We start from the raw sequence: 27,873 nt of genomic DNA on the forward strand, positions 1-27,873 counted from the left end.
TCGCTATATCACTGCATAAATACATCATACACTCTTATGTTGAATAACTCATGCAGCCCTGGTCATTCTATTTCAGAAGAAAGAAGGGCAAGACAGAGAGAGAAACAGACAGAAGGAGGAAGTAAATTCACAGGATCTAGAACAAATTCAGGCTATTAAACATAGTGTACCCCCTGATTTAGGAAGCATTTGAACTGTACATATTAGATACAGAGCCCTGAAGATGTCTGGAAGTCAACAGCTGTAGGTGTCTCTAATCTGTGGGGGACAGAGGAGGCCTTGTGACAACAGGTCTGTACCCCTACAAGGAAGGACACCTGCCAGGTACCCAGGGCTACGAGAACTTGTGGTTTGAGTCAGTGCAACTATTCTTACATTATGCACAACCAAAGGTCTTGTTGGAAAATCTGACAGATAACAACAGGAAAGGATTGGTAGGAAAAGTATAAGCAAGGTTAAAAATACAGCAAAATAACTGCTTTCCTTTACTCTCAGGATACATAGTCATATTTTTCTTTTTTATCTTTTTTCCTTTTTTTTTTTCCTTTTTTTTTTTTTTTTTTTCTTTTTCTCTAGTCTTTCTTTAACACCATATGGCTACTGAGGTAGCTGGCATTAAATCCCTTCCCAATTCATGCATCCAGTTCAGTGTTTGAATTCAGAAGGTAGGTCAAATTGCAGTTTTCAGAGTTTATGACACCTTTCCAATTGAAATTATGTCTTTTTTTGGTTGCAGAGGATGGGGAGGTGCCACACAGTCAATAGATAGGTACACACATCTTCCATATCTGCTATCATGACAGAAGCAGGGGCAAACTTATGAATATCTGGAGTCTGGTTAAAAATAATTACTAGGAATATCAATTATGTTTTGATATTGCTATATACTGAGTCTATTATTGCAGAAAGTTGCATGGAACTGAATTAATGGAATTCTTTCAAATATATAGATAAATTTATGCAAAAATTTCTGTGTTATGGGGCGATGGTGTGACACTGCTTTACCATTTCTTTTTCAATGATACATGGACTGTTATAAAACTTTGATCTACATTTGATTGTAGGAGAAATTTAGGCAGGGTAGATTTTGTAAGTTGACATCATGCCTATATGACTTCAATCCAGTATTATTTCTATAATAGTGGAATGAAACTACTCAGGTGGGCACTGCTGAACATTGTGCTAACTTTCTATACCTGCTATGTTCTTCAGCTGCTGAAGTTTTACATTGACAGAATAGATCCTGTAAACTTCATTGCTAAAAGGTTACCCTGAGGTGACAAGAGTTTAATTAACTTAAGCAAAGTTCAAACTGAAGACAATTAAAAAAAAAAAGGTACTTGGACATTGCTGCTATTTGAGAATCCAAGCAACCATTTACCAAAATCTTCAAGTAAATGATGGACAAACCAAACCTGTTAGGGGATTTTTGTAATATTTCAGCTATGACTTTCAATTGTCTGCTCCTCACATAGATGAATTTTTTAAATCCTATTCAGAGTCACCAAGATATTCTTAAACAAGGCTGTTGTCTCCACTAGACAATACTTTAATCATTCCACTTCTAGAAGAGACTGAAAATGGGCATCATATTGATAAACTGTCACAACAACTAGCTTGGTATCACTCTGGTGTACATTCAAGATGAATGACTCATGCAAAGCCATTTTACCCTGAAGGAGAAGAAAAATTTATTCACTGCTATCCTCTAAAATTGAGAAGAAAAAACACAACAGGTAACCGTAGTACCCTAAATATCAATATTTTGCCATAAGAAGTACCAAGCAAAAAGTGTATATATATATATGCCAAAGTAATAGAACACCACATTAGCAGTAGTAGTGTCTCAACTGACATATCAGTCCATCTAGCACACTATAACTATATCTAAAACCGTTCCACTGGAGACAGAAAGATCTGAGCCTTTCCAGTGTGCTTTCTGATAAACTTTCCCAGGCAAAATGAAAAATCTGTGAGGAGGATTTAAATGGAGACATATTCTGAAGAAAAAAAAAGTGATTTCTTGTAAGCAGATCTGGTTAAGAATTCTTAAAAAAGTTGGCAAAATGCCTTTTCTCAGGGAGACATAGAAACTGGTTTTGCTCTTTGCAGACAAAGTATTAGACAAGTCTGATCATCGAAGCAGAGGAGAAGGAAGTGAAGAAGAGATTAGACTGGCCACTTTGCAGCTTTCTTATTCTTAAGGAATTCTTAACTTGGAAATCAGGATAGTTAAAAATGTCTAAGAGACTGAAAATGGTAATTTTCCAGTTTCCTTTCAAAAAATGCATCAATTTTCTAGGAAAAACAAAAATAAAAAGAGCCAATCAAACATAAATAATATTCCCCATTTTATCAGAAATTTTCATGAAGTTACAAAGTGTATTGTTTTTTCCATGAGAAAATCTCCCTTATATTTTTCTGAAATACTCAAATTGCTGTTTTTAAATTTAAAAGGAAGTGCTCAAATATTTTCCTCTGTTTCCATTTCACCATTAATGTTATAATTTCTGCTTCTTTCTGATCTAGAATAAAAGGACATTTTAAAATGTCCTGTATTGGCTGGAGTATCTTAATTTTGCTGCGTATTTCTCAGCAAGACTTATTTGTAAGTAGTGGCAAGAACTCCCACTGATTTATTGGTATGAGAAAGACTAACAGGATGTTTTCTGTCACTTGCTACCAGCAGCAGCAGCAGGAATAAATCTGTATCATCCCAGCTTAAACTTCTTCCCCAGCATGGCCTTTGGAAATGTTTGATTTAGCTGCTTCTCCTTCTCCTTTGCTCTTCTATATACATATTTTGTGTATAAGAGGGGAGCTAGGAAGAAGATGGGGAAGCAGGGTTATATTAGTATGAGGAGTTTCCAGGGCAGGCTTCCAGGGCAGCTTTGCTGGCTCTTCTCTGCCTAGCAGCATCGCCATGTCCTGCTTCGCCATCATCCTGAAATCATCATGCTCTTCAGATGTGGTCTTTCATTGTTGGCATTAGTCATAATCCTCAGTTTGTCAGGTGTGTGTTCTGGCCTCTCCCATACACCTCTGTTTACTCTTCCTCCTCTTGCCAGTCTGTTCCTCCCTTCTTCTCCATTCCTTTCCATGCTTCTTTTCTACATTTCCATTCTCTAATCCCAACTACAGTCCTTACGCGCTTTAAAAAAATGCCTCATAGCGTTCACTGTGCCTCCAAACCAATCTCATGATCTTATGGTTATAACTCTTGTTTTGCTTCCCCTTTCTGCTTCCTTTGTTTCCTGCCATTATGACATTTCTATTCAGGCTGGCATCTCTTCTGGAAAGGGATTTTTCTTGTTCTCTGTTTTGCAAAGCACCTGGCATGTTTTTGATTCTGTCAAACAAATAATAACAACAGATATGAAATTGGCAGTGCAGCAGAATCCTGATATTAGGAAGTAATAGAGGCAAATTACACTATCATTGTCATTGCCATGTATACACCACTACTAGACAGAAATTCTCATTGACTAGCTAGGTAAACATCAATAAACTCAAAGATTCCCAAGCAAACACTTCTAACATGAAGGAAATGTAGTTGTGTCTCATGTTGGATCTTAATGAGTCACAGGGTTATACTTGACAATTTCAGTATTTGAAATAAAGGAAAGAAATGGATGAGGTGCAGTTTTTAGATGGGTGTGGGGGTATAAAATTAAAGACTGGGAGATGTAGACTCTTTAAAAAGAGGGAAGCAGGAAAACGGTGGGATGGGTGTGTTCAATTTATCTCTGCTTAATTAGAAAAAAAGCATACACATGGTAGTTAGCTTCTAGTATGCAAACAATAAAAATAGACTTTAGCCTAACTGAGAATATTAACTCTCAGTATTGTCAAGAATCTTATAAAACATCTTAACTGACTTGTCTCAGTCATTACATGATATTAGGCACCCCAAGACAATAATGTTACTTGTGTTGCCAAAAAACAAACAAACAAAAAAAAGGCCAAAGCTTAAAAAAAAGGAAATAAAAATGTGGATTTTACTGTACATTTAGTGACAGGCTAGCCATCTGAAATCTCTAAAACAATATAGCTTCAGAAGTACTGGATGATGCAGGCCAGGCTTAAATAGAAATTATTTTACATACGGTTAACAATCTCTCAAATTACTTGAAAATTCCTGAGAGAAAAGAAACTTATTACAGACATTGAGACAAGCCAATGTAACACTACTACTAAAGAAAAATAAACCAGCAGAGGAATGTCCCTCTGCCATACCAACCAATATTCTTACAGCTGATTCCAAAGAAGAATCTGTCATTTCGGCACATGGATTAGATCAACAGTGTGAATCAAAAGGAAGAGATCATTCAAAAGAAAAGCATCATTAATACCTTGTTGCATGCCATTCATCTCTGTCACCAAACTGGACAAAATGGGAGCAGATGTTTTATGATAAAATGAGAAGAGAATCTGACAAAATTAATAGTCATAATGTCTGAGGCTTAGCAAAAAGAAAATGAAAAAAAGAAAAAAAAAGCTAGAGGAAACAGTCCGATGGAAGGACAGAATGTTTTTTTTCTGTCTCTAGTGTAGTGTCCTAGGGACTAATTTTATTTGAAAGGAAGGTTTAAACTAAGCTAAATCTCACTTCTGTTAGTTTTTTCTGCACCTGCCCTTTGAAACCCTTGTAATGGAAGTAATGTGTGAGAAAAGAATGCAGAAAAAAAAGAAAGAACTCTGAGGAGAAATCCTTTCCAAAAGGAAGATTTTGTTTTTATTCTGGTAGCTAGATTTTACTAGTTTGAAGACAATTAAATCTTTGCATTAGTAAAAATGATTGACATTGAATTTATTCAAAGCTACACGCAAATGGTAGTCACTAATAGTGCTTAGATACATAGGTATTTAAAATCTCAGACTAAATTTATCAGCTATTCTACTACTGTAATTTTTTTGGTCATCACCAGGATGAAGGTCTCCAAATTTATGAAATAATTTATGTATACTGTGGACTGTGGCATAGTTTTTCTGTGGGCTGCACCTAGTTCTTGTGTCCAAGTACTGGGTTCATTAGGGCAGAGATCAGGCACAAGCTAACAAGTAGGGAACTTCAAGAAATGGGAGGTGAGGATCCTCCTGTGATGCATGGTAAATTGAATGGACTATTTCCTTGCATCTGTAGGATGCATCTAGTATTTCATTATCATAATGCTTCATCTCTAGCTGCCTGATGGCCATTGTCATTCCAGGCATGACTTAGATACTCTATGTTCCTGGGGAGAGAGAGAGAAATTTAAATGGTTTTCAGAAACTGAAGTCTAGTCAAAGTGGCTAAGGCAGCTGATAATCCCTGCTGAAGGGCCTGTTATTGGTTTGGATATCTATATGGTCAGATTTAGTACTTATTTGTCCAGTCTCTGATGCATGCCAAGGCCATAACTGTAGTCAATAATGGGACCAAACCAACATGAGCACAAGCTCACCCACACCTTAACTTTCACAGAACCAAAATTTGACGAGAACTAGTACCCAGAACACTTAAATAGAGTTCTGGGTATCCCAACAATAAGTCTAGATGTGTCCTGAGTAAACTATTTCCAGGGATTCACAGCCCCAAACCTTCACTGAAAGTAGATGGCTTAATTAATTTTTCCAATGGGAAGCAAACATAAAATAAGGATCAAAGATACTGTATACCTTTTACCTAAAAGTGGAGCAATGGCAGAAAGATAAGGGAGAGTGTGCGGCCTGCAGACCAAGATGCTATCTCTTTTGAGACATGACAGGCCACTCCAGCTCTTCCCTTTTAAAACTATTTTACAACAGTCTCATTGTTTCCAGAGAAGTGGTCTAAACACCAGTTTCAGAGTAAGAGGACTGATGGAAGGGAAAAGTGCTTCAGAAATTTAAGAGACTATACAGTGAAGGTGGGAATTGCAGAGGTAATTTGGGATTAAGTTTAGCCTTATCAGCCTTCTTCCCAGGCAATCAGCTGCATCTCAAAGTGTTTGGCATTATGTGAATACCTACAGAATTTCTCCTCTTCCCACACAGGGAGTGAAAGTATCATATTGGCCTTCTCATATCACCTTCCCACAGATCAAAGGTGTAGAGTCAGTCTTACTCTTTTTATGCCTTTCTCACTAAAGAGATATGTAAAATTTCCATGTGTTCTCAGAAAAGCAGTAGGTCACTCATCAAATCACACACAAAAAAATGAGGTGAGCCTTCCTGGAAACAGAGGAAAAATGATGTCAGATAGGTGTTATACTTTTAAGGGCTGTGTATCCTGAACCAAGGGTAAACCATGATTCTGCTGTCAGTGAGCATGAGGGAGACAGTCTCTTGAGTTGCTCTGGCATTTATGCTAGAGAAGGAAAAAGAGTGAGTTCAGTAACAGCTGGACATCGCTTCTGTGAGATATGTCCATAATTTCAGCAAATGGCTTCTTCCAGTTTTCATATTCATCTGCTTACTAATGCTCACTGACCTTAGCTAACAAGGGCTTCCACCACCAAAAGGTTGTAAAAACAAAAACAATTGCAAAAACACAACAGAACTTATGGTCGAAGTACTGCCAATTCTAATATTCTTTTTTTGCATAAATATGGTGTGATGGCTCTATGATAGACATGTAGATGCATAATTATGCTATGATACATGGTTTCTGGAATCTAAAGTGAAGCGCTTTAAATTTAGAACTAAAAATTCAACCACCTGTAAAAACATTATGAAATATATAATATCCATTCCTCTACATTTTTAAATTGAAATAACTTGACAGCATCCGATGCTAAAAAAAGAAGATAAATTCAGCTTTACACAATCTTACTTCAAAATACAAGTGCAAAATGGCACTAGCTGCTTCAAAGGCTTACTTTATAAGGATTTCTTTTTTCCATATTTACTAAGATACTTTTCTATACTGAAAGCAGGTAAATTTCTAGGGAATATCTTCATTCTTTTTTCAGCAAATGATTCAGAAGCAAAGACTTGGGTTAAGTAAAGCATTAGTTTCCATATGATTTTCATTAAGCCAGTTATAATAATTTCATAAAAGCTGTATGAAATACAACCAAAGAATGAAAAGAGGACTTTTCCTTCAGTCAGCATGGGGAATATAAAATCACAGAAGGTAACTTTTTAATCTCACTGTCCTGAAATAATCCCTTGACCAGGTGTTTTGATTTCTGCCAGCCAGCTCCCTTTTAGATTGTACTGCCAATAGAAGGATTCGAGTAGTAGTAGTACTTTAAACAAACTCCATTAGCTTGTGTCATTGGTGCTACCAGGCAGTTCAGCCTGTAAGCCTGGCTGAATGAGTTCTTCTGTATTTATAACCCTTCTCCACACTTTTTGGTTTGGTTTGACCAATACTAATGACTTAGAAAGGAGATCCCTGACCCATGGTTCATTGGCGGTAGACAGATGTTGCATTTCTTGTTGCTGGGATATTAAATGTTCCGTCCTCACTGTCATCTCCTACTCGCCTCCCAGTGAAGCATGGGTGTGGTTAGACTGGTATTATTGACTAATGCCAGCTGGGGAGAAATGGAAGTAGAGCACAATGAAAAAAAATTACTTTCCCTCCTCATAACTGGAGAAATGCCTCTCAAAAGTCAGAGACATCTCTACACAAGGAAACAATCACAGAAACCTGCAAAGGGACTTTGGTGTCGTGCTACTCAAGTAACTATCTCAAGAACTATACCGTCTGGAAGGCTGGAACATACATTCCCATGCTAGGCAATCAATCAGTTTCATGGCAGAGGAAGTGGCTTAAGACTTAAATTTGCTACAGACAGCACACAGTCCATCTGGGATGCTTTTGCCAGCAAGTAGGAAGCATCAAAGAAGCTTTGACTCTTTCACAAGCTGAGGTAACATAGGCATTGAGACAATTATTTCTTTTGAAAAGAGCACTACAAAGAAGTACCTGAAAGCCTTTTTGTCCTCTTCGCTACCCCCCTTCCTGGTCTTGGCAGTAAATGAACTGAGTGCAAGTAACTTATTTAGTAAGGTGCAGCCCTTTTCTCCACAATAACAATTACTTATTTGTCCACAGTACCAAGGCCTAGTAATATCAAAGTACAATTCTCATTAGAAATCCTTTTCAGTGTCTTGCTGGCCCAAATTCTTCCTGTAAGCATATTGGCCTGGATTTGAATCTAAGCGGTTTTTCCTCTCTAAAGGCCCATGAAACTACAAGCACTGGCTACTGAGGAAGAAGACACTTCTATATATTGACTGATAACAAGGGAGGACTTAAGGGACTACTCAAGTAAAAGAGCAAGAAGAGAGACCTGAAATGAAATAGGCTGAGGGCAAGGGCTCTGCACAACAAAGATCCTAAAAAAAGAAATACAAAGATTGCTCAAAGTCACTGAGAGGTCCACCACTTCCTCTCAGTCTCTCTTTTCCCACCCAGAAAACCTCCTTATTGCACCCAATCCCACTGTCCAATTGTCTGGACCCATCTTACTCCTTCACTGACTCTACATGCGAGCGTCCATGCTGCCAAGACCAAACTGAATAAATGGTGAAGTCTTAGTCTAATTCTGTTAGACAATGAATTTTTTTAATATTTTATTCTTATGAATTAATATGAATTATGAATAATGAATTAATGAATAATTTTGCATTTGTGGTCGTTTCAATGACAGTGACAGAAGGTATCAGCTACCCAGAAAGTTCCATACTTTGGCGAGTTTTTTTTATGAAGTGTGAACACTGCAAACACAGACTTCTCACAGACCTACCTCTTTGATTCTCTCAACAAAATCATAACCATTTCTTAAAAACTGTTATTTCTGAATCATCTTCAGGAGTTATCTGGATGATTTTGCTATGTTTATTCTAGGCAAATCAGATTTCTCATGCTTACTATGTGTAACCTCGGTGGGAGAACACATTAAGTTTACGAGTGTGACTGAAAGTAACACCCTAGTGAGAATTAATTTGAGATTCCTTCACCTTCTTACTCATAAGCTACACATGCATTCTTGATATAGGGTGGTTGGTCGCCAAGGAAAAGAAACTGAAACACATTTTCCAGCAAATATCTTAAAAATAGACATGCAGCCCTTCAGTGGAAACTGGCATAGTAAAACAGGTTGAATGACAGTCCAGAAATTGCCTGATTTGAAATGTGAGGGATAAACATGGCTACATTCTACCAATCATTCTTCAGTCTAGCCTCTTTCAAGCCACATTTGGATGACCTAGTAAACCTCATGGATGATTTTTCTTCTCAGGGAGACTGCATTTTTGGAGCAGGAAGTTTGTTTCTTAATGTAAGAATTAAACTCACATTTTTCTTGGTAATTTTCAAGAAACAGACTGTAATTAATGAACTAAATACAGACTCAGCATATTTTTTTTTTTTGTCAGAAAAGTGGAAGATATTAGTTAAGGAGTTGGAGCTACAATGTCTCCAGTTTATAAATGACTTGAAATACTCAGAGTCATGGAACTTGAACAGAAGTAGCACACAATAGACTTGGAGAATAGCTATTGTGTCTTAAGAATCAAATGTTTTTCAGTGTTACTCATGATTCATCAGGTGACCTCTAAGTTGCAGGTTTTTTTCATTATTAGTCTTAATTATTATTAGCAGCAAAAATCTGCAATTGGTTATTTGGTTAAATCGAATACAGAAGCCTTGGTCCATGGATTAAGAGATTTTCTGTTCCTGATTTAGCTATTCTGGCACTAGGCATTATGTCTTGTTTTGTCCAAGATTCATTTGGCTAGATACGCAAGTTTTGCATGGCTGTATCACATCTTTTTTCACAGTCTATCAAAACATCAACCATTTTTTGACTTGCGGTTCCGTTTTGGTGACTAATTAGACAATAATTTCTCCAAATTTGTAGAGTATCAGTGCTAAAATCTGCCATCATTACCCTAGGCATAAAGAAAACGACTCTAAAATCTTCTGAGTGCAAATATCATCAGAGTTCATGTTCTATTTTCAGGCTGTTAATGTAAAATTCTCCTTTTATGTCTCTTTCAAGTCTGCATGAATGAGTTGTGTATTACCAGTTGCCTTCCCATCTGTCTCAATTTAGTTTCTTTGACAAATTCCAATCTGGCCTGAGGAAAAATCAGAGTACTGAAACCACTGCACACTAGATTATGAAGTATATTTTATTAGCATTGTCTCTTTACTTAAGCAAAATATCATGACCCTCTTTAACTCCCCTACCAGCAATGTCTTGCAGAGCCCTACAACTTAGATTCACACATTTTGAATGTCTTCACACAACTTCCACTCACTCATGCACTTCCATTCGCTCCCATCCTCTGACTTTTCAGCAGATACAAAACTGAGCTTTTTCCTATTTAACCTTTCATAATCTCTCTGGAGAAAACCTATACAGTCGGTACAGAATATAAACTGCACATTTCCTTTCACCTTAAAGCTGCCTGACCTTTACCCACCCTGAAAGTGCACTGAGAATTTCACAGATATTTTAGACACACCAGTTTTGTCCCAGCAGACTTTAGTCTAAATGTGTGTGTTAATTATCTTAACTTAAAAATCTCACAAAGCCAAATCCAGAAAGGAAAAAACTCCCACAAAAGCAGCTTGCATTCTACCACATCTCTTTTGTTAGGATATTACAGATGTTATGCTTATGGTTTAATCTCTTGTATTTTTCAAATTCCCGTATAGAATGTGCAACAAAAATGGTAAGCTTAGTCATACTTTGGGTTTCACAGGTCATTTGTTGGACCATATTTTTCTTTATTTATTTGTTTTCATGTTTTCTGTTGGTTTTGTATTTTTTCCAAACTTTTGTATTCCCTCACCCCTTCAAATCCTTTTTGCAGAAAATTTAATTACAGAACTGCCAATTCCCAAGTAAATAGAAGGTTGCACTATGCAAACAATAAAGATCTCTGTTTAAAAGTAATTGTTGGCTAGGTTTGGGAACCCTGAAGGGAATAGGAAAAAAAATATAGGCTGCTGTCCAGAATTTCTTGTTTTACTAGAACTTAGTATGAGTCTAAGACTTTTGAGTAATCTAGTGAATCCCAAATCTATTGTCTCCAAGTACATTCTAAATTAGTGGGGGGAAAAATTCCCTGTTTCTATATATGAGCTATTTAATCAGATGTACATCCTGAACATGCAGAAACCCTTCTTTGCTAGTTGTTCAGCAAACCATAGCAAAAACTACCCAAATATCCCTGCAGCATCTGCTGCCAGTATTACTGTTAGGCAAGAATTTGTATTGTGCTTTTCTTAAACTGAGCTTGTCATCCTGTCTGTTCTCTCTCATAGCCACCCCAAATGTCACTTTTAAAAAATAAATAAAATAATACCAATTAAAAAAAATAAACCAACAAAGAAAAACCACCAAAAAAACAAATGCATACGATGACCATATCAATTTCTAACTGCATGGAGTGAAGTAATGCGTTAAGGATGTGTTAGCTCTAACGTGTCACATACACATTTTTAAAAGGGGAAATGACCCTTTATCGGCTGATTTGTCCTTCACTCCTCACAAAGAGCCAGTGGACTGCTTTATGCCATTACTGGGCAACAGAATGCCTGCTGAACCCACCTCTGGGGTGAGGTGTCTCAGCATCGCTTTGTAATATGACTTGAGTGACATGACCACCGTCTCGGTAATAACCTGAAAATTGTGGAATTTAAATAATTCTCAAAATTGCTTTATAAGCAATTATAAGGATAATAATAAGGACAAATTATTAATTTTTTTTTATTTCAACTACTAATCAATAAATGTAAAAAAATACCAACAACAAAACAAAAATAAACCCTTCCATCCCCCCACATTAAAGCAATAGTTCTCATAACATTCAAAACAGTGGAAACTATTTACTGGATATTACTATTAGTGGAGAAAAACAAATTTAATTTAAAATCATTTTTTTCAGACTCCCTTGGTGGATGCCAGATAATTCCAGCTTAGACAAATATAAAAAACTCATTTAAAATGGAGAATAATACAGACAGAACTTGTCTATTCAGATATTAAGGGCAACATTCAACTTGAGATACATTTAAGCATCTTTGCCTCCTGGAGTTTTTTACATGAAAGGCTTTAGATAAACATGATTTTGCAAACAGCAACTACCAGATCTGATCACATAACCTCTGGACTGAAGCAAGATGTCAGCAAATATTTCTGATTATTTAAAATATTAAATAACTGTAATTTACTAGACAGGTCTTCCTCAGAACAATCAGAACTTTTTTCAAGAATTAATATCCATATACAAAAAGCATTTAGATGATCTGTTACAAATCTCTGAATAATAAAAAAAAAATAATCACCTCTCTGTGTAATAAAGCCCAGTTTAAATACATTCTGGGGTATATTAGTAGCGTAGGAGCTGCCTTTCTGACACTCATCTTGTGGAGGAAACTGCTGCAGCCAAGACACATAGGGTAGGAATCACCTCACTTAACTTCAGCTATCTAGATATTGGATGCCTAATTTAAGCTACTCATCTGGGTTCCCTCTACAGGTAATGGAGAAAAGCATTCACAGAGGGAGATTCATCCTGCTTGTTTTAGGCATCTCTCTTTTAGATGCTTGGAGATGGATAAAGAAAGATCACTCTCACTGCATGATTTCAAATTTCGATGAAATTAAGATAGAACTGAGATAATTTCATTTGTTTCATCATTTAGCCTTTAATTCTCCCTCTGACTCAAATTTTTATTTGGTTCCTCCCATGATCATCAACTTTCTCTGGCACTTTAATTTTCCTTACACTGGACTATGTTTTCCTGGAAGCTGGGGAAATTCAATCAACGTCAACATGTTGCTGCTCTACCAGTTACAAATCCATTTACATACATGTGATCCAAACTGCAGTAATGTTCTGAACAGACAGAAATGATTAGGAGTACTGATGGCAAATTGTGCTTTCTGGGTCTACTCTACCACTTTCAAATGTGTAAAAAATCTGTGGCAACGTTAAGGCAGTCAAGGTATACAGATGAATGCTAAAATATAGTTATTATTCAAATAAAATAGCTTAAATCAAACAAGGAAAAATAAGGAAGAAATACCATTAGGGCCTTCACTGTCACATGTGTGAGCCCAGGTCACCACACATGCTTCAAGGCCTCTGTGCCTCAGAATATTGAACAAAGGTGAAGCTTGGCCTCAACTCTTTTGCATTTAGGGTTTGTGGGTTCTCAGCAATACCAGCATTGCTGCATCGCACTTTTAATCACCAAGCCCTTAGAAACAATAGCTGAGACTTGTAAGGAAGAAGGTGCCTGAACTTAGACCCCTAAATTCATAGCTGGGTGCCTAAAGCAGCAGCCAAACTGACAAGGACCCCGTGCAGTTGCCCACAGATGCTACCTCAGTAGTGAGGCACTTAGCATTTGTTAGAACACAAATGGGATGTTTATTAATTATGGGTGTTCCAACAGCTACTCAGAGTGCCTTGGTTGAGTGCTTGTATGCACTAATTTCAACCCTGGGCATGTAGTTTACTCTGTGTCTTCTACAGCATTTCTAGAAAATTAATTTTAATAGTTAAAAAACCATTTTGAGCTGCATACATGAAAATAATTCCATTTCTACTGAATGACAATCTAATATGAAATAAGAATATTCACCTTTTTTTTCTTACTCTGCCCAAATCCAGGCAATAAGTTAGACTTCTCAGCATGACTGTAAAGTGCTGTGAATTGTATAAACAATCATATATGGACACTGAAAAATAACCCTTATGCACATTGCATTATAGTTCCAAAAATATATTTACAGTCTATTACAAAGATTACAAATGGAAGTGTCTATGTAACGGGATTATGCTAGTTAAAAGCTTTTTACAGATTTTGTTCAACAAAGGCAGGGGGGACAAAAAAAATTAGTATAACCAAACTGATTTTTCTAATGAAACAAATAAATAGAATGACAAATATAACACTGTACAGTGATCTAAAAACGGGGAGAAAAAAGGAGGGGGAAAATGATGCATTTAAGTTTTTGATAACTATCTTTGGTCCTAAATGTGGGAAAACACATTATGTAGCACTGAATATACATGTTTGTTTGTGATGCTCTGCAAGTAAAATAGAAAAATATAGTGCATTTTCAATGTATTCAGAGCTCACTACACATAAATGTGTGTACAAAACGAGACAGTATAAATAAAATTTACAAGTTTTACAAAGGAACATTTACAGGGTTTTTCTTTTGTTTTTATTTTTTTTGTGTGGATGCCCACATTATCAAACAAGACCAATTTATGATCCCTGGGATCCTTCTCTATCAAAATCAATAGAAGCAGCCCAATTCTCTTTGGAAGTACAGCATTTCATTGCTGGGGTAGTTCACAATTTTCAAGTTTTTTTAAAGCATTTCTCTCTAGTTCATATACATTCCTGCAATATCTGTAAAGACTCCCTTCATTATTGCTTATGGTAGTTAAATATTTTAATCAAAGAAAATTCATATGTAAGCAAATGGTGTAAAAAGATAGTCCACTGAGCAACTATTCTTCCATCTGTGTTCCTGATGAGTGACTATTGTGTCTGTGTGAGCACACACATGCATGTTTGTTCAGAGAAGCAAAAGCTTATTAAAAACTTGAAAATTTTGAACTGCCCCTTGCCTCATGCTCTACAGTTCTCATATAAAATCTATGTCCTTATTCTGATAGCTGGACTGTGTACGGCTTAAACTCATATAAAATATATGCCAGCTATTTCTCTCAGATTTGCTAATGCAGAGTATTGAAAAAAAATGTGATGTGCTCAGATTAACTGGTTTAGGAAACACTGGAGAACTGCACCCATATTCTGAGACACTCCTACAATCACTTGTCCATTCAATGCAGTATCTCAGCAAGTTTACAGTTGTAGTTCTGCATCTTAGAATATATCTCACTGTAACTCTAGTCCATTAAAATCATCTTGCAAACAATTTACTAAAAGTGCCTAGAACTACTTAGGGGTCATTATTGCTTTTCTTTTCTTTCTTCTTTTTTTTTTTTTTTTTTTTTTTTTTTTCTCTTTTATTTTCTTTTAAAAGATAGTATATGTGTAACCTTAAAAAATTCTTTAAAAAATATCAGAGCTCTTGGCAACTTGCATTTTCCTAACTCCCTGCCAATTAGCTAGCCATGTCAATACGGTGCTGATTTAACAAAAGTAAATGGCACAAAAGGATACCAAAATTCGGACAGATATACATTGCTTGGTCATGCTTCTTAAATCTCTAGGAACTCGAATAATCCTTCAGAGGTACCCAGTGTAGTAATGTGTCATAGAATTAGCACTAAAAAGGTCCAAAGATATAAACATCATACTAAAAGAAAGTCTTTATGAAGAAAAAACACAAATGATTAAAAAAAGGTTCAGAAATCACAGATTTAAGGAAAATATTTTGTTGAATTCAACAATAATATCATGATTTATCTGACAAATATATTCTTTTTTAAATTTTTATGTACATTTAAAAAGTCTATTAGATAAAAAGGAGGTTAGAGAGCTCAAGGTGTTTGTATGTTTATTCAGGTAGTACTTTGTTTATTGTCACTGCTGTTTTCCTTGCCACCACTGGTGGATTCTAATTCCCTTTTCATAAATTCTGGTGGCACTTAGGAGTTCAAGTCTGTAGGTGCTTCTTGTAGCTCTTCTATTCACTGCAGGAAGGACCCAGGATATCAAGTGTCTTCTAGCAGCACTTCATATATACTGAAGGCCAGTGCTGTTCTCTCAGTCTGTCACCTCCCTCATAAGGGAGAAATGTCTATCACACTTGGATGCCAGTGCCGTGTAAATGTAGCATTTGTGCTCTCATAGTCTGAATGCTGCTCATGATTTTCTTTTGATGACCAACCAACGTGATCCCTAAACTCATCACATCCCTGGGGAAGATAAATGCGTACATTGTTAATTTTTCAACTTAGATGCTATTGTATGGTATTCAACTCTGAGTCAAAGCTACGTAGTGGTCTGTGCTACAGGTTTCTAACACAGAAGCTACACTGGAACCTCAGCTCAGTACTTGGAAGTTCAGATGGGTGCTGTGCAGCTTCTCAACGAGGAGTGCAATTACATGGCAAGTGTCATGGAATTACACCGCAGCTGCCTCCACATCTGAGAATGAGGCCAGCAAGTTTTGCACTATGATAAGGTTTTACTGTGGCTTTTGATGACACCCGAAGAAAGAGACACTTCTCTTGTCAAATACTTCGGTTGGCTTTCAGGACAAAGTTATTTATAAATACAAGATTCTGGGGACCCCATTCTGCTTCCTAAAGAGATGCCTAGAGAAACCCTTTTCATATTAACCCGTACCCATCATGCAAGTGGAAGAGGAGCAGTTGTTTCAATTCAACTGATACTAGTGCTACTGACCTAATAGTAGCTTATGGACTTTTATGACAGTTCTCAAGCTCTAGGCTGGGACTCCTAATGACAAGCAAACAAGAAGAGTGTAACACACTTGAGAATATTGTTTATAAACTTTTAGAAAAGGCTCTCTGTAAGAGGAATTACATGTGTCTGGCAAACACCAAGACAAGGATGTTTTTGCATGGTATATAGAAGACCTGTTTAAGATGGCGGTACCAATACAGGCCACGCTTGCCTTCAGAAAATTGTTTTGCTTCTATAGACTTTTATCCTGATACAAAGTCATTTCTTGCAGGACAAAGAGCCCCCAGCCAATTAAAAGAAAATTTAATATTTCCCTACTACACATCTGCAAAAAGTTACCAATTAGGCAGTGGAGGCAAAGTGGCTATTTTCCTATACACATATACTTTGAAATGGGCCATGTTCTCCCTCAAATTCTAGCCACTTGGCATTATTTCAGTTGGTCTAAAAAGCAGGGGAAAAAAGTGATGCCACACATTGGTAGCAGGTATCTCCCCTTTCATGGGATGCTCTAGTACAACATCATCACTTGCTAAACCATCTGTCTTAACCTCAAGTACTACGTTTGTCCTTGGGGTGAAGTTTTGAAATTGAACATCGTGTATTATTTTACCTAGAAAATCCCTAAATGTAAGTGAAACATGCCCAGTACTAACTTACTCAATAGTCATCCTGGCAACTGATTCAAGAGAGTTGTAGCCTGCTGCTGTGAAATTATCCTTATATCTTTCCATCTTAATAGCTTGTAACCATTCGCCTACGGAGCAGAAAGTGGTAAAATCGGGAGTGTTCTGGTCCAGAAGAGGGCTAATTGGTCTATGGAGAAGGAAAAAGGAAAGTAAGTTGTTTCCAAAGAGAGTAATACATCAGGGAGTATTTAGCAAGGTGAGAGTCAAATAAGTTTGGGGTATTAAAAATGACAAGAGTAGAAACTACTAGGCCTTCATACAATTTAGATTATTCTGTGAATAGCTCAACTACTCTGTAGCTCACAATATGGATTTCTAAGCTTATTCACGCAAAAGATGAGAGGTCAGAGTGAGCAAAATCAGCCTAATGGACTATTGTTACCAACTGAAAATCAGCCTTATTACCTAGCATGGCAGCAGCTGCAACTGAAGTTGCTAAGTAAAACAAAGATGCTATTAGTTTAAGCATCTTAGAAAATATAGTAGTAGCTATTCCCATTATTCAATCAGATGGGACAAAACAAAGACAAGAAAGGAGCAGAGACACAAAATAAGTTGCTTAAGGTTAAACAGCAAATCAGTTAGTAGAAGAACCAGGAGCAGAACACAGGCTGGTTGATTCCCTAGTGCAGTGAACTAGCTAGTGAATCAAAAGTTTACCACCGTAATTCACCTAAATTTTATGAAGAAGCCATTAAAAGCTACAATGTGAAACAAAATAGGATGCAATCACTGAAAGGAATAAAATCCTGAAAAGGAAAGAAAAAAACCCAGAGTGTAGCAATGTCAAAGTTCATTGGACAAGCATGAGTATCATTAATTACTGTTTCATATTGTAACAGTTCCTAGGGTAAGGGATGCATCATATAAGACTACAGGAGATGATGATCCTTGCCCCAAAGACTTTGTAATTTTAAGAAACAAGGAAAACAAAGACTACCAGTGGTGAATAGTGTGGAAAGAGTGACAAATAGGCAGTAGTTTACTGATAAGTGCGTTAGTTCCATGATATTTACTTTCTTTATTTTGGTTACTTTTTAAGGAAGTCCTTTTTGGCTTTGTACAGCATGGTAAAAAAGAAGGGCAAATGAGGGAAAGGAAGAACAGGGAACAGGAGGAAGGAGGAACTGAGAGGTATATGGAGTAAGAGTGAACTTGAGCCAGTCATCAAGCAGAACATCCAGAACCCAGCCACATGCACCATCATACCAAAACACGCTAAAGTTTTTCTTACCTGCTACAGGTTCCCAGTGGGGTTTTCAAGCTGTTTGGGTTTCTAATCATTTTGTCCAGAATACCAACTATCTGCTCAAACTTCGGCCTTTCACCACGTTCCTTCTGCCAACAATCTAGCATCAGCTGGTGCAGTCCTGCTGGGCAATCCATGGGTGCTGGCAAACGATAGCCTTCTTCAATCGCTTTTATAACCTAGTAGCCAACATAGTTAATAGTTTTTCAAGGGATACATATGAAATATATATTGCTACCCAGATTAAGAAATAAAAGAAGAAAAAAATTAAAAATCAATAAACTCAAAAGTTGCCATCAGTGCTGCAAAAATATGAGGTTGTCGTTTTGACACTAGGCTTCATGTTTTCAAATACTTGCCCCCGCTTTATCTTAGGGATTATTCAACATATTGTTTTATATGTGCAGAACATAGCTACGTACTCAAGTGAGCAGCGCAGAGGAGCAATTAAGTTTACCAAGGGAGCAACAGATAGATTGATAAATGGAGTTATTTCAGAAAGCATTATTACTTGCCCCAAGGCTTTTATGAAAGAGTGTATGAGAGAAGCAACTAACTTGTAAATGGATAGGGATCTGGCATGCACATATGAAATACAAAATGCCTGAAGATATTATAAAAGGATCCAAGAAAAATGTTTAGCAAATATAAATTGTTAGGGAAAAAAGTTGCATTCTACGTCTAGCCATGTTAATGATAAAGTAACAGAAATGCACCACATGAGAGAGGAAGACAGGATGAATGGTATTTTAATATATCACCTAAAGTTAGATTTAATAAGAGATGCTGCTAGATGATGAGATGATGGAAGGAGAGGATAAATGTCTAAACCAAGAATTACACCCACTCATTTACTTCCTTAGCCAAATCCATTTTGATTTAGGTAAAAAATAAAAATGGGTAAAGTAAAATCACAGGAAACTGCTGTAAACCTTGAGGGCAGGATAAGAAAGCACATCAGGAAGCACGGCAGATAAGAAAGGCTTGTGAAAAAGGTCTCAAATACTGTTCATGGGGGATTTAAAGTATACTGACATTGACTGACACAGCACTATTAGAATTGCTAAGGAAGAGTGCTTGTTCCTGAAGGGTAATGCACAATCCCTCGATTTGTACAGAAAGCAAGATCAGAAGCGGTTCTGGACTTAGCCTTAGGAAGTAGAACTGGTTTGATAAATAAGGGTGCTGTATATCTAGGTTTTAGTGAAAATAATAACTCCAGATAAAAAAATATTCCATAGGTTGTATGAGAAAATGCAAAAGCACTGGCCTGTAAAGTAGACAGAAATGCAAAGAATACAAAACGACCTTCAAAAATCTGGCTGAAATCCATGACTGTATCAATACCTTTTGCAGAAAATAAGCTTTGTAAAAAGAGAAGGCATAGCCCTGTGGTATGGCACTTACTGAGGTTTGTGTCACAGAATATCCTCCTGACCTGAAGGAAGTTTTCTCATCTCCCTGGGCCTCAGCTTTCTATTTGAACATTTAGAATGACACTACTCTCCTACAGCTCTAAAATGACTGAGAAATATTCAATTCCTGAAGTAACATCCACATCTTGAAGAAGGGCAGTGAACTTTTAGAGACAGTGAAGTTATCTGTCAGATAGGATGGGGAGAGAGGGTTTCTGCAGAGTAATAGGGAAATTGGAAGAATGGTATTGCATAGGAAATAAAATATTAAAAATAAAATGTAAGACCTTTTAGAGCAGTATTAAGGGGGGAAAAAAAGAGTAGTTCCTTATGCTTATAAGTAGAAGTGGAATAAATATGAAAAATAAGCAACAGCTTGTATAGCAACAGCATGAAACTGGTGTTTCATGAAAAGTAATGCATAAATTTCTGTTCTTTTAAAAGATAAAAAGTATTGAACATTTTGTGTTTTCTACATATGAATTACCACAAAGCAGTTGCATAGGAGGTGAGAATAAAGAGACAACCAATGAGGAATGAAAAAGAATGTGACAACAACAATAACGCAACCACCAATATATCTAAGACCCTTAGAAGTGGCAAACCATCCAGATCAGACTATATCCAAGAGTGTAATGGACAGTGAAAATATGAAGGAAAGGATCATGAATGGTACTTTTCCACATTCATTACAACCTTCAGAGAATCTTGAAGAGAGGTGGGAATCTAGTTGATGAGGGTGAAACTAGGAAATACAAAATGAGTCAGCTAGAGATGATCAGTTCAAAAGTATTGATAAGGAAAGTTTCTTTAAAAAAAAAAAAAAGTTTATATAAAACTTAGGTACTTCGAAGGGAATAACTGGTGCCTGCTAAGAAAAGTGTGGCTGGGATTCAAAAGTCAGCAGTCAGAGATAATGAAACAGATGCAGGAAATTATTATTTCTTTTAAATAAGCAAAGCTACAAAGAGAACACAGCTGGAGTTCTTACTAATAGAATTGATTTATATTATATACATTTCCCATAATTTGTTCTTAAAATCCTGCTTTTGCTCCAAAAAGAGAAAAAGGGAAAACTCTTAGGAATCAAGCATGCTTTTATCATAATCAGGCTGAGGATATGAAGTAGATTACAGGAGAGACAGGTCTCTTCATTGCCTATCCTAGCTGTCAAAATGTAAATCATACAAGTAACTAGACAATATAATGTTATCAACCTGCTTCTGGGCATAAAATAATAATATAAATTAATAATAATGGCAATAAAGTCAGGACTACAGAAAGGGAAAAATATTTAAGCCAAAGCTCTTGCCCGTTTCTGAAGATTAATCTGCACTAGGGTCAGTTATTGAATGAGAACAAGAACTGGCAAACACCAGCACGGGAATTGGGTAAGTTTTAGGGCTATTGTCACCATCAATGATTAAGCTGATGGGAACCCCCTGTTCTGAGAAATTGAGGGGGCTCTGTGGATCCTGTGTGCTCAGCACACCGTGTCTCTGAGGGTAGACTGTTGGATGAGGGTTCTGGTGCACCCTAGTTCCAGGTGACTGCTAAAAGCAAGACTCCTGTTTAATAAGCGATTACAACACAAATGCCTATCCTCCATGAATCCAAAATAATGACTTAAAGAAAGGGAGAAAAAAATAAAGAAATGTCATTTAAAGAGCCAGTGTCATGAAGATGTACTTTTTAGGAGATCTGGTCTGGTCTATGGATACAACTGCATTTAATTTTGGCCAAAAAGATACACTTGAGATATATAAAGTGCCTGGGTATTTATGCAACATTATAAGAGACAAAATTAGCATTTTTTTATTCCAGTTAAATACTCTTGGTAATGGTGAAGGAGGATAAATGATCATAAGATTATTCTAAATTTTTGTATCATAGAATTTTCTATGGGATTAGTAGGATGTTTAGATGCTTTGGGAGGTATCTTTCAGGATATTCTTCAAGATCACAACACACAAAAATGTTTAAAATTATTTTATCAAGCAATTGATGCATCTCTTAACTGTGTGCTATTGAAGGTTATATGGAAGATGCTAAAAAGAGATGAAACTGCAAGTAGTAATTATATGTTTTATGAAAAAAGTTCAGTCATGTACCGTAATTGCCAGTTTCAATAGAGGAAATACTTTTTGAAATCCAACAAGAATCTTGAAGATACCAAAATTTCTCCCCTATTTGAAAGTTTTCCTTATCCCTGAAAGATAGGTAAGATTTGCCTCTAAGGGATCTTACATTCCTGTCAGACTTCTTTTATGTTTGAATCTAGTACAGAAGGAAGGTGTCAAAAGAAATGAAACTCTACGGGTGTCAAGGGAATATAAATATTTCTCTTTCTCTGCCCCAAGGACTTGTTTGCCTATATTTTGACAGTCCATGAAATCTTTGACACTGAGACCTGTCAAATATTAACAACTTTGCACTGTGCCAAACTGACTCATCATTTGCACTTTTATCTTTTTTTCTTTGACTTTGATGTCGATCATTCAATCAAAAAATAAAATAATAATAATAATAATAAAAAAACCCCAACATTCAAGTCCCCAACCTGACAAACTTTAAATGAGACTCCTTCTCATATCTTTCTCACCTGCAGGGATTTTTCCTTTCTACTTTCTATATTAAGAGATACTCCTGTCAGAAGTCAAGATTAACCCCCTGTCTGTTCTATTACTGCTGACCTGTTGGTCTGGGTCATCCTTTATGCAAAAAAGCGTACAGTTAAATCAGCATAATTAACTTGAAAAGGCAAAGTAGGTTGCTAACTGCTACTCAGATTTTTAACAACTTTTTCAAACTGATAAATGATTGCTCTAAGCTCAGAAACCTCTGAATTATTTTTTAGTGAGGAAAAAAAATATTTCTGTCCTTTAGTGTAATAAAATGAAGAGCATATATTACTATTTTTGGTGATCCAATTTCACTTCATACTTGAGACAGAACTTACAACATTCACATGATGAACTATCTAGAGATTTAGGTTAAAAGCAAAAGCTCAGTAACTTTTCCATTTTGTGAGAATCCTATGGCATTCTGATAAATCTCATTTCTAAACCAATATTTTATGTATCTATAGTGAAACACTTATGTGTTTACAATATCTATTTTCTATTTTTCTAATATGCAACCACATGCTCACAAACAGAAAAAGTATAACCTACATCTTGATTTGACATGTCCCAGTAAGGGCGTTCTCCATAAGACATCACTTCCCACATAACTATTCCATAACTCCACACATCACTGGCTGATGTAAATTTGCGGTACTGAATGGCCTCTGGAGCCGTCCATCTCACTGGAATCTTTCCACCCTATAAAAAAAAAAAGAGAGAAAAAACCCCAAACAAGTAAGAATAAAGTTTTCTTCTTTCCACAAAATTTCCATATCATCTTCCATAGAGTGTATTTATGATTATTTATATCAACACTGAAAGGAGAACTTACATCATCTACCAGAGTTGACCAATTCCAAAATTTTTAAAGGAGTGTTAGGAAGTTTTGGCTCTTAAAACACTTAGACACCTGTTAAAGCTAAGCTGGTTGCATTTGTCTGGAAGAGCTTCTCTCTCCATGGATTTTAAGGGGCTGCTTAGATGTCTGATTTACACTAGTCATTTAATTCCAGGCTGGCTGAAGCTACATGAGGGGAATCTCACCCTGTGCATATAAATCCTGTTGAATTGTTATATGGCTTCTCTGAAATCTTGGTCTGATATTTGCAAACCAGGATCCCAGTCAGAGCCCAGCAGTAGGAGTGACAGCTGTGAACACCAGAGCGGTTTCCTGAATCCTTGCGCCTGTTGGAGCAGATTCCAGGGGCCCCTCCTTCCCTCAGCATGAGAAAGTAGGTACACTGAGGTCCCATGGGTGTGAAAGCAGAGTTGGCTCAGCAAAAGAATAAAGAGCATAGTATGCCTGATGAATGCTTATTTAAGAAAACTGTCCCACCCAAAAGGAAGGGAAAATGCAGGAGGTGAGCTTTGTCACAGTCTAGCCTCAAGCTAGTCAACATTTTGGTGAGACAAAATCTCCTCTGAAAAAAAAATAATAGCCTACAAATATTTTAATTGACTCACAGTAAATGAGATTATTAAAATTTTTATGTTTAAAACTTCTGTATTTGTTCAAACAGAAGATCATGAGGAAGGGAATAATGAGGATACTATGCCAAATTATAAGAAATTTACCAAATAAAACATACGTTCTTACAAACATATGAATCCCTAACTTTCTGCAGACGCTCTTTTCCTTCTGATTGGTTTACAGATCTTGAGTCATTAATGTGGGTCTCTTATTTTCACTCTCTAGAAGATATGTTTAATTGTCATAACCACATCTCAAAACTACTAAGCCCCGTTGATTTCTCTTACGGTAGTAGTGTAGACAGCCTCTGGATCATCTTCTATAACTCTGGAAAGGCCAAAGTCTGACACTTTACAAACAAGGTTGCTGTTGACAAGAATATTGCGTGCTGCAAGGTCCCTGTGCACATATCCCATATCGGCCAAATATCTCATTCCAGCAGCAATTCCTCTCAACATTCCCACTAGCTGAATGACTGTGAATTGCCCATCATGTTTCTGGAGAGAAGAAAGGAGCAGCAATTCTTGTTAGTATAGCTGAGAAGAGAAATAAGAATTAGTTTTACAACTTAAGCTTTCTATGAATTTTCTACCTCTGTGGCAATTCATCCCAGGGCAAAGAAACTCACTTAAACACAAGTTTTATTTTCTTCAGAGGTAAAACAGTACATCCAGTTACAAAATGTGAGTAGTTTATGTATGAGAAGTAACACAACTTGCTAATCACTATAAATTCCTAGCTAAATCCCATCAAGTCTCTTCTAAGAGGGAGATTATCTGATGCACTGCTCTTTATAGTTTGCCTCTGTGCTCTTCATCTCATTGTTATTATTTGTTTCAAGAAAATAAGAAATATCTCCTTTTGGAACCTCAGCTACTGATCATTTTATTCATAGCTTGGAGTTTATCAAACAAAGACAATCTTCCTATTCTCTGTAGAATGTATACACCATCTCACACTGTCTTGTACACCTGGAAAGGATCAGAACACACACTCAAAAACTACTAAATTGTTATGAACTTGACATTCTATTTCCTTTGTTCTTCTCTTAAACATGAGCATAGTTCATTTAGGGATTCGTCTACGCTGATTTCAACTGTGCCAACAAAATAAAAATCTGCTCCCAAAAGGCAGATGTGGTTTCAGTGTTTTTATCTTCAGGTGATGGCAATAATCAAACCCACTACGTCTATGGCACATTAAATCACTTAAATTCTGTTCACTACAATATTCCCATGTGATCCTGTCTGATCCTCTCATATCTAATCTGGTTTTGCTGAAAGAATGTAAAGAACTACTAGTATTTGTCAAGCTCTGTTTCAGTCTCAAACCCATTTTAATTATACGAGTATCATGCATGTATACAAATATGCATGCACATGTATAAAACCACAATTTAAAAAATAATATATAGTATAGATATGTGTATATATCACTTAAAATATGTTTATGTATGTTTTCACCTTGGTACTCACCCTAAGAAATGCATCTAAGGCCCCATTCTCCATGTATTCTATTACAATCATGACTGGTTTCCCTGAAATAAAGACAGATTTTGTTTCAAAAACTGTAACATAAATGTATAGACTTTTTTTTTTTTTTTTTTTTTTTTTTTTTTTTTTTTTTTTTTTTTTTGTTAAAACATGTTATTCCTTTGAGGCATTGTATCATTGAGACAACGAATATTTCTGATGCCTCCAGCATTGTTACTGAACTCTAACAAGTTCTTAAATGTCTACATGGAACATGGTCACGATTCTTAAAATTAAACCATACAAATCAAAGTGTCAGTGTGTTCTCCTAATTCCTGCTGTGTGAACAGGACTCTGGAATAATGACACTTCAGATAATACAAAAGGACACAAGAAACCTTATCTCTCTGCATGGTCTTTGAGGCTAAATGAAACTAGAAAAAGAATGTATTTCAAAGTACTCTATCTTTTAATCATGCATGAATCTTAAATCTTTTCCTCAGGTTGTAGCATAAAGCAAGTATTGTTTTAGTTAGTTACACAACATGAGAAAATGCATTAGGAGTATGAGGCCTATTTATAATCTGAATCTTTGACCATATATAAGCTAAAACAATTTCTGACATTATGCTGCTCTTTGACTGACAGACAGAAGTGTTGATTACCTCTTGTAACGACTCCTTCCAAGTGAACAACATTGGGGTGGTCAAATTGTCCCATGATGCTTGCTTCACACAGGAAATCTCTCCTTTGCTTTTCAGTGTAGCCAACTTTCAGCGTTTTTATCGCTACCGCAACATCTCTCTTCCCAGGAAGTTTTAGACGCCCACTGCACACTTCACCAAATTCTCCTACAATGAAGTAGATCAATGCTGAATTACTCCAACTAAAATAGCAATACTCTTCCTATATCTTGATTCAACTAGGCACCTAAGTGTGTGTTTACATTTTACAAGTGAACATTCATGTTTGGAATGGATTCCCTAGGAACACACAGGCAGGCACGTGCTTTAAATGAATTGCTGACTGAGTACCTTATGGAGCAAATACCATGTTAAGCCTATCTACAAAACTATTATTTTAATATTTTAAAAGACTTGTTAGTAATTGTTCTTTTTTTTTTTTTTTAATAGGAAGTAAAAATGAATTGGCTTTGATAAGAAAATATTATTACAGAAATTTTAATGCCATTTCTAAGTGAAAATGTCTTTCTGTTCTACATGGTCTCTTTGCTATCTTTAGATTTGATAGGGGTTTTGTTGTATTTTTTTCTTTTTCGAAAGGCAGATCTTTCAAAGCTGCTTTTAATTTAACATTGTTATGGTGTTAAATGAAGCACTACATTATTACCTTCAAGCAGGATAATTTACTTTGCAGATTATGAAATGAAAGGTGTGACTTAAAATATTTTGTTACATTAAACAAATACAAGAAAATACTGGAAGTTTGTAAAATGCTTCTAAACTAAGCAACAACTGGAACTTGAAAAAGCATGTGAATAAAATGGTCAAAGAGCCAGCAAGAATATTAAAAAAAAAAAAAAAAAAAAAAGAGGCTAACTAACCATAATTAGGCAGACAAGTAGGTGGATTCCATTGGACAGGAAAGAGCATGGAAGCATGAGACATGAAGGTGAGTGACACTATTATGGAGACAGGGAAAGGGTCATCCCTTGCCTCACAGCTGTGTCAGCAAAAGAGAGAGAGATCCCTTATTCCACAGTCAGGAAGAAAAATCCCTTGGGATAGCTGAAAAGGACTGTAATATATCTTATACTGAATAAAGAGGAACATCTCTTTAAAAAGAGAAAGAGTAATCACAAAAATATTTACTAATCTGATATTGTGCAAATTTATCTGGAGTATAGGAGATATAGATCCAACTCCCTCCCCTGAAACAATGCAAGTCAGAAATTTATCTCCTGCATACCTATGGAGTGCCTTAATGTTAAGCTATTGAGTACACACAAGTATGCAGACACACCTATATCCAAGACATGTTATAAGGTGAGGGCTGAAAAGAAATGATTGAATTAGGAAAGACAAACACAGAGACTTTGATCAGAGAATCCCTCTGGGACATAGGCTGAAGTCCTGAGGCACCTGGTGGGATTAGGACTTAAAGGCACATACACACTGGCAAGGCATCTGTCAGTGTAGAGAGGCATTTGCCTGTAAGAGACAGATGTTGAATGCCCGAAGAGGTAGTTGCTGAAGTCTTGTAATGGATAAATTCCGTTTAGGACACCGCCACTATTCCAACCCTGCTGTTTTCCTGTCACTCCCAACATCAGAGCTGAGAGAAGTAAAAAGGCCTCAGCTTCACCATTCTTCAACCAGAAGTGCAGATCTTTCGCCAAACCTTACTATTTTCTACCAACTCGTTTAGGCAAATCTCCACCAAGCATGGCTGGTTTTATGAATCTCATAGGAGATGACTGCATAGAGAATCAAATTACTCTTTCTGTTCTACACTAGCTGAATTCAGGTTAGTGAAAATCAACTCCACACACCTTTGTTAGCACCATGCTGTACCTGAGCTAACTGGCCAGAGAGAGTAAAACTGTTGCTGCCTGTTTTTAGCCTCAGCCATCCTTGGATAC

The 27,873-nt window shown here is 36.4% G+C and overlaps 1 protein-coding gene across 4 annotated transcripts in view; it reads right to left on the minus strand.

Moving 5' to 3' along the window:
• Positions 1-3,153: 3,153 nt before the first annotated feature.
• EPHA7 (EPH receptor A7) overlaps positions 3,154-27,873 on the minus strand; it is a 161,315-nt gene continuing 136,595 nt past the window's right edge. For 2 of the 4 annotated variants that reach the window (XM_008506227.2, XM_008506226.2), the window contains exons 11-17: positions 25,937-26,122; positions 25,275-25,336; positions 24,087-24,296; positions 22,878-23,027; positions 18,275-18,468; positions 17,012-17,167; positions 15,707-15,837 (exon numbers count right to left, since the gene is read on the minus strand). In XM_008506227.2, coding sequence (XP_008504449.1) covers positions 15,723-15,837; positions 17,012-17,167; positions 18,275-18,468; positions 22,878-23,027; positions 24,087-24,296; positions 25,275-25,336; positions 25,937-26,122 — 1,073 coding nt within the window. In that variant the 3' untranslated portion in view covers positions 15,707-15,722. Of the gene's footprint in view, positions 3,350-14,985; positions 15,838-17,011; positions 17,168-18,274; positions 18,469-22,877; positions 23,028-24,086; positions 24,297-25,274; positions 25,337-25,936; positions 26,123-27,873 lie in introns of those variants that run through there. The other 2 variants (XM_030446779.1, XM_008506228.2) reach the window with 2 other exon arrangements.

The sequence above is a fragment of the Calypte anna genome, chromosome 3, assembly GCF_003957555.1.
Source record: "Calypte anna isolate BGI_N300 chromosome 3, bCalAnn1_v1.p, whole genome shotgun sequence".
NCBI lineage: Eukaryota > Metazoa > Chordata > Aves > Apodiformes > Trochilidae > Calypte > Calypte anna.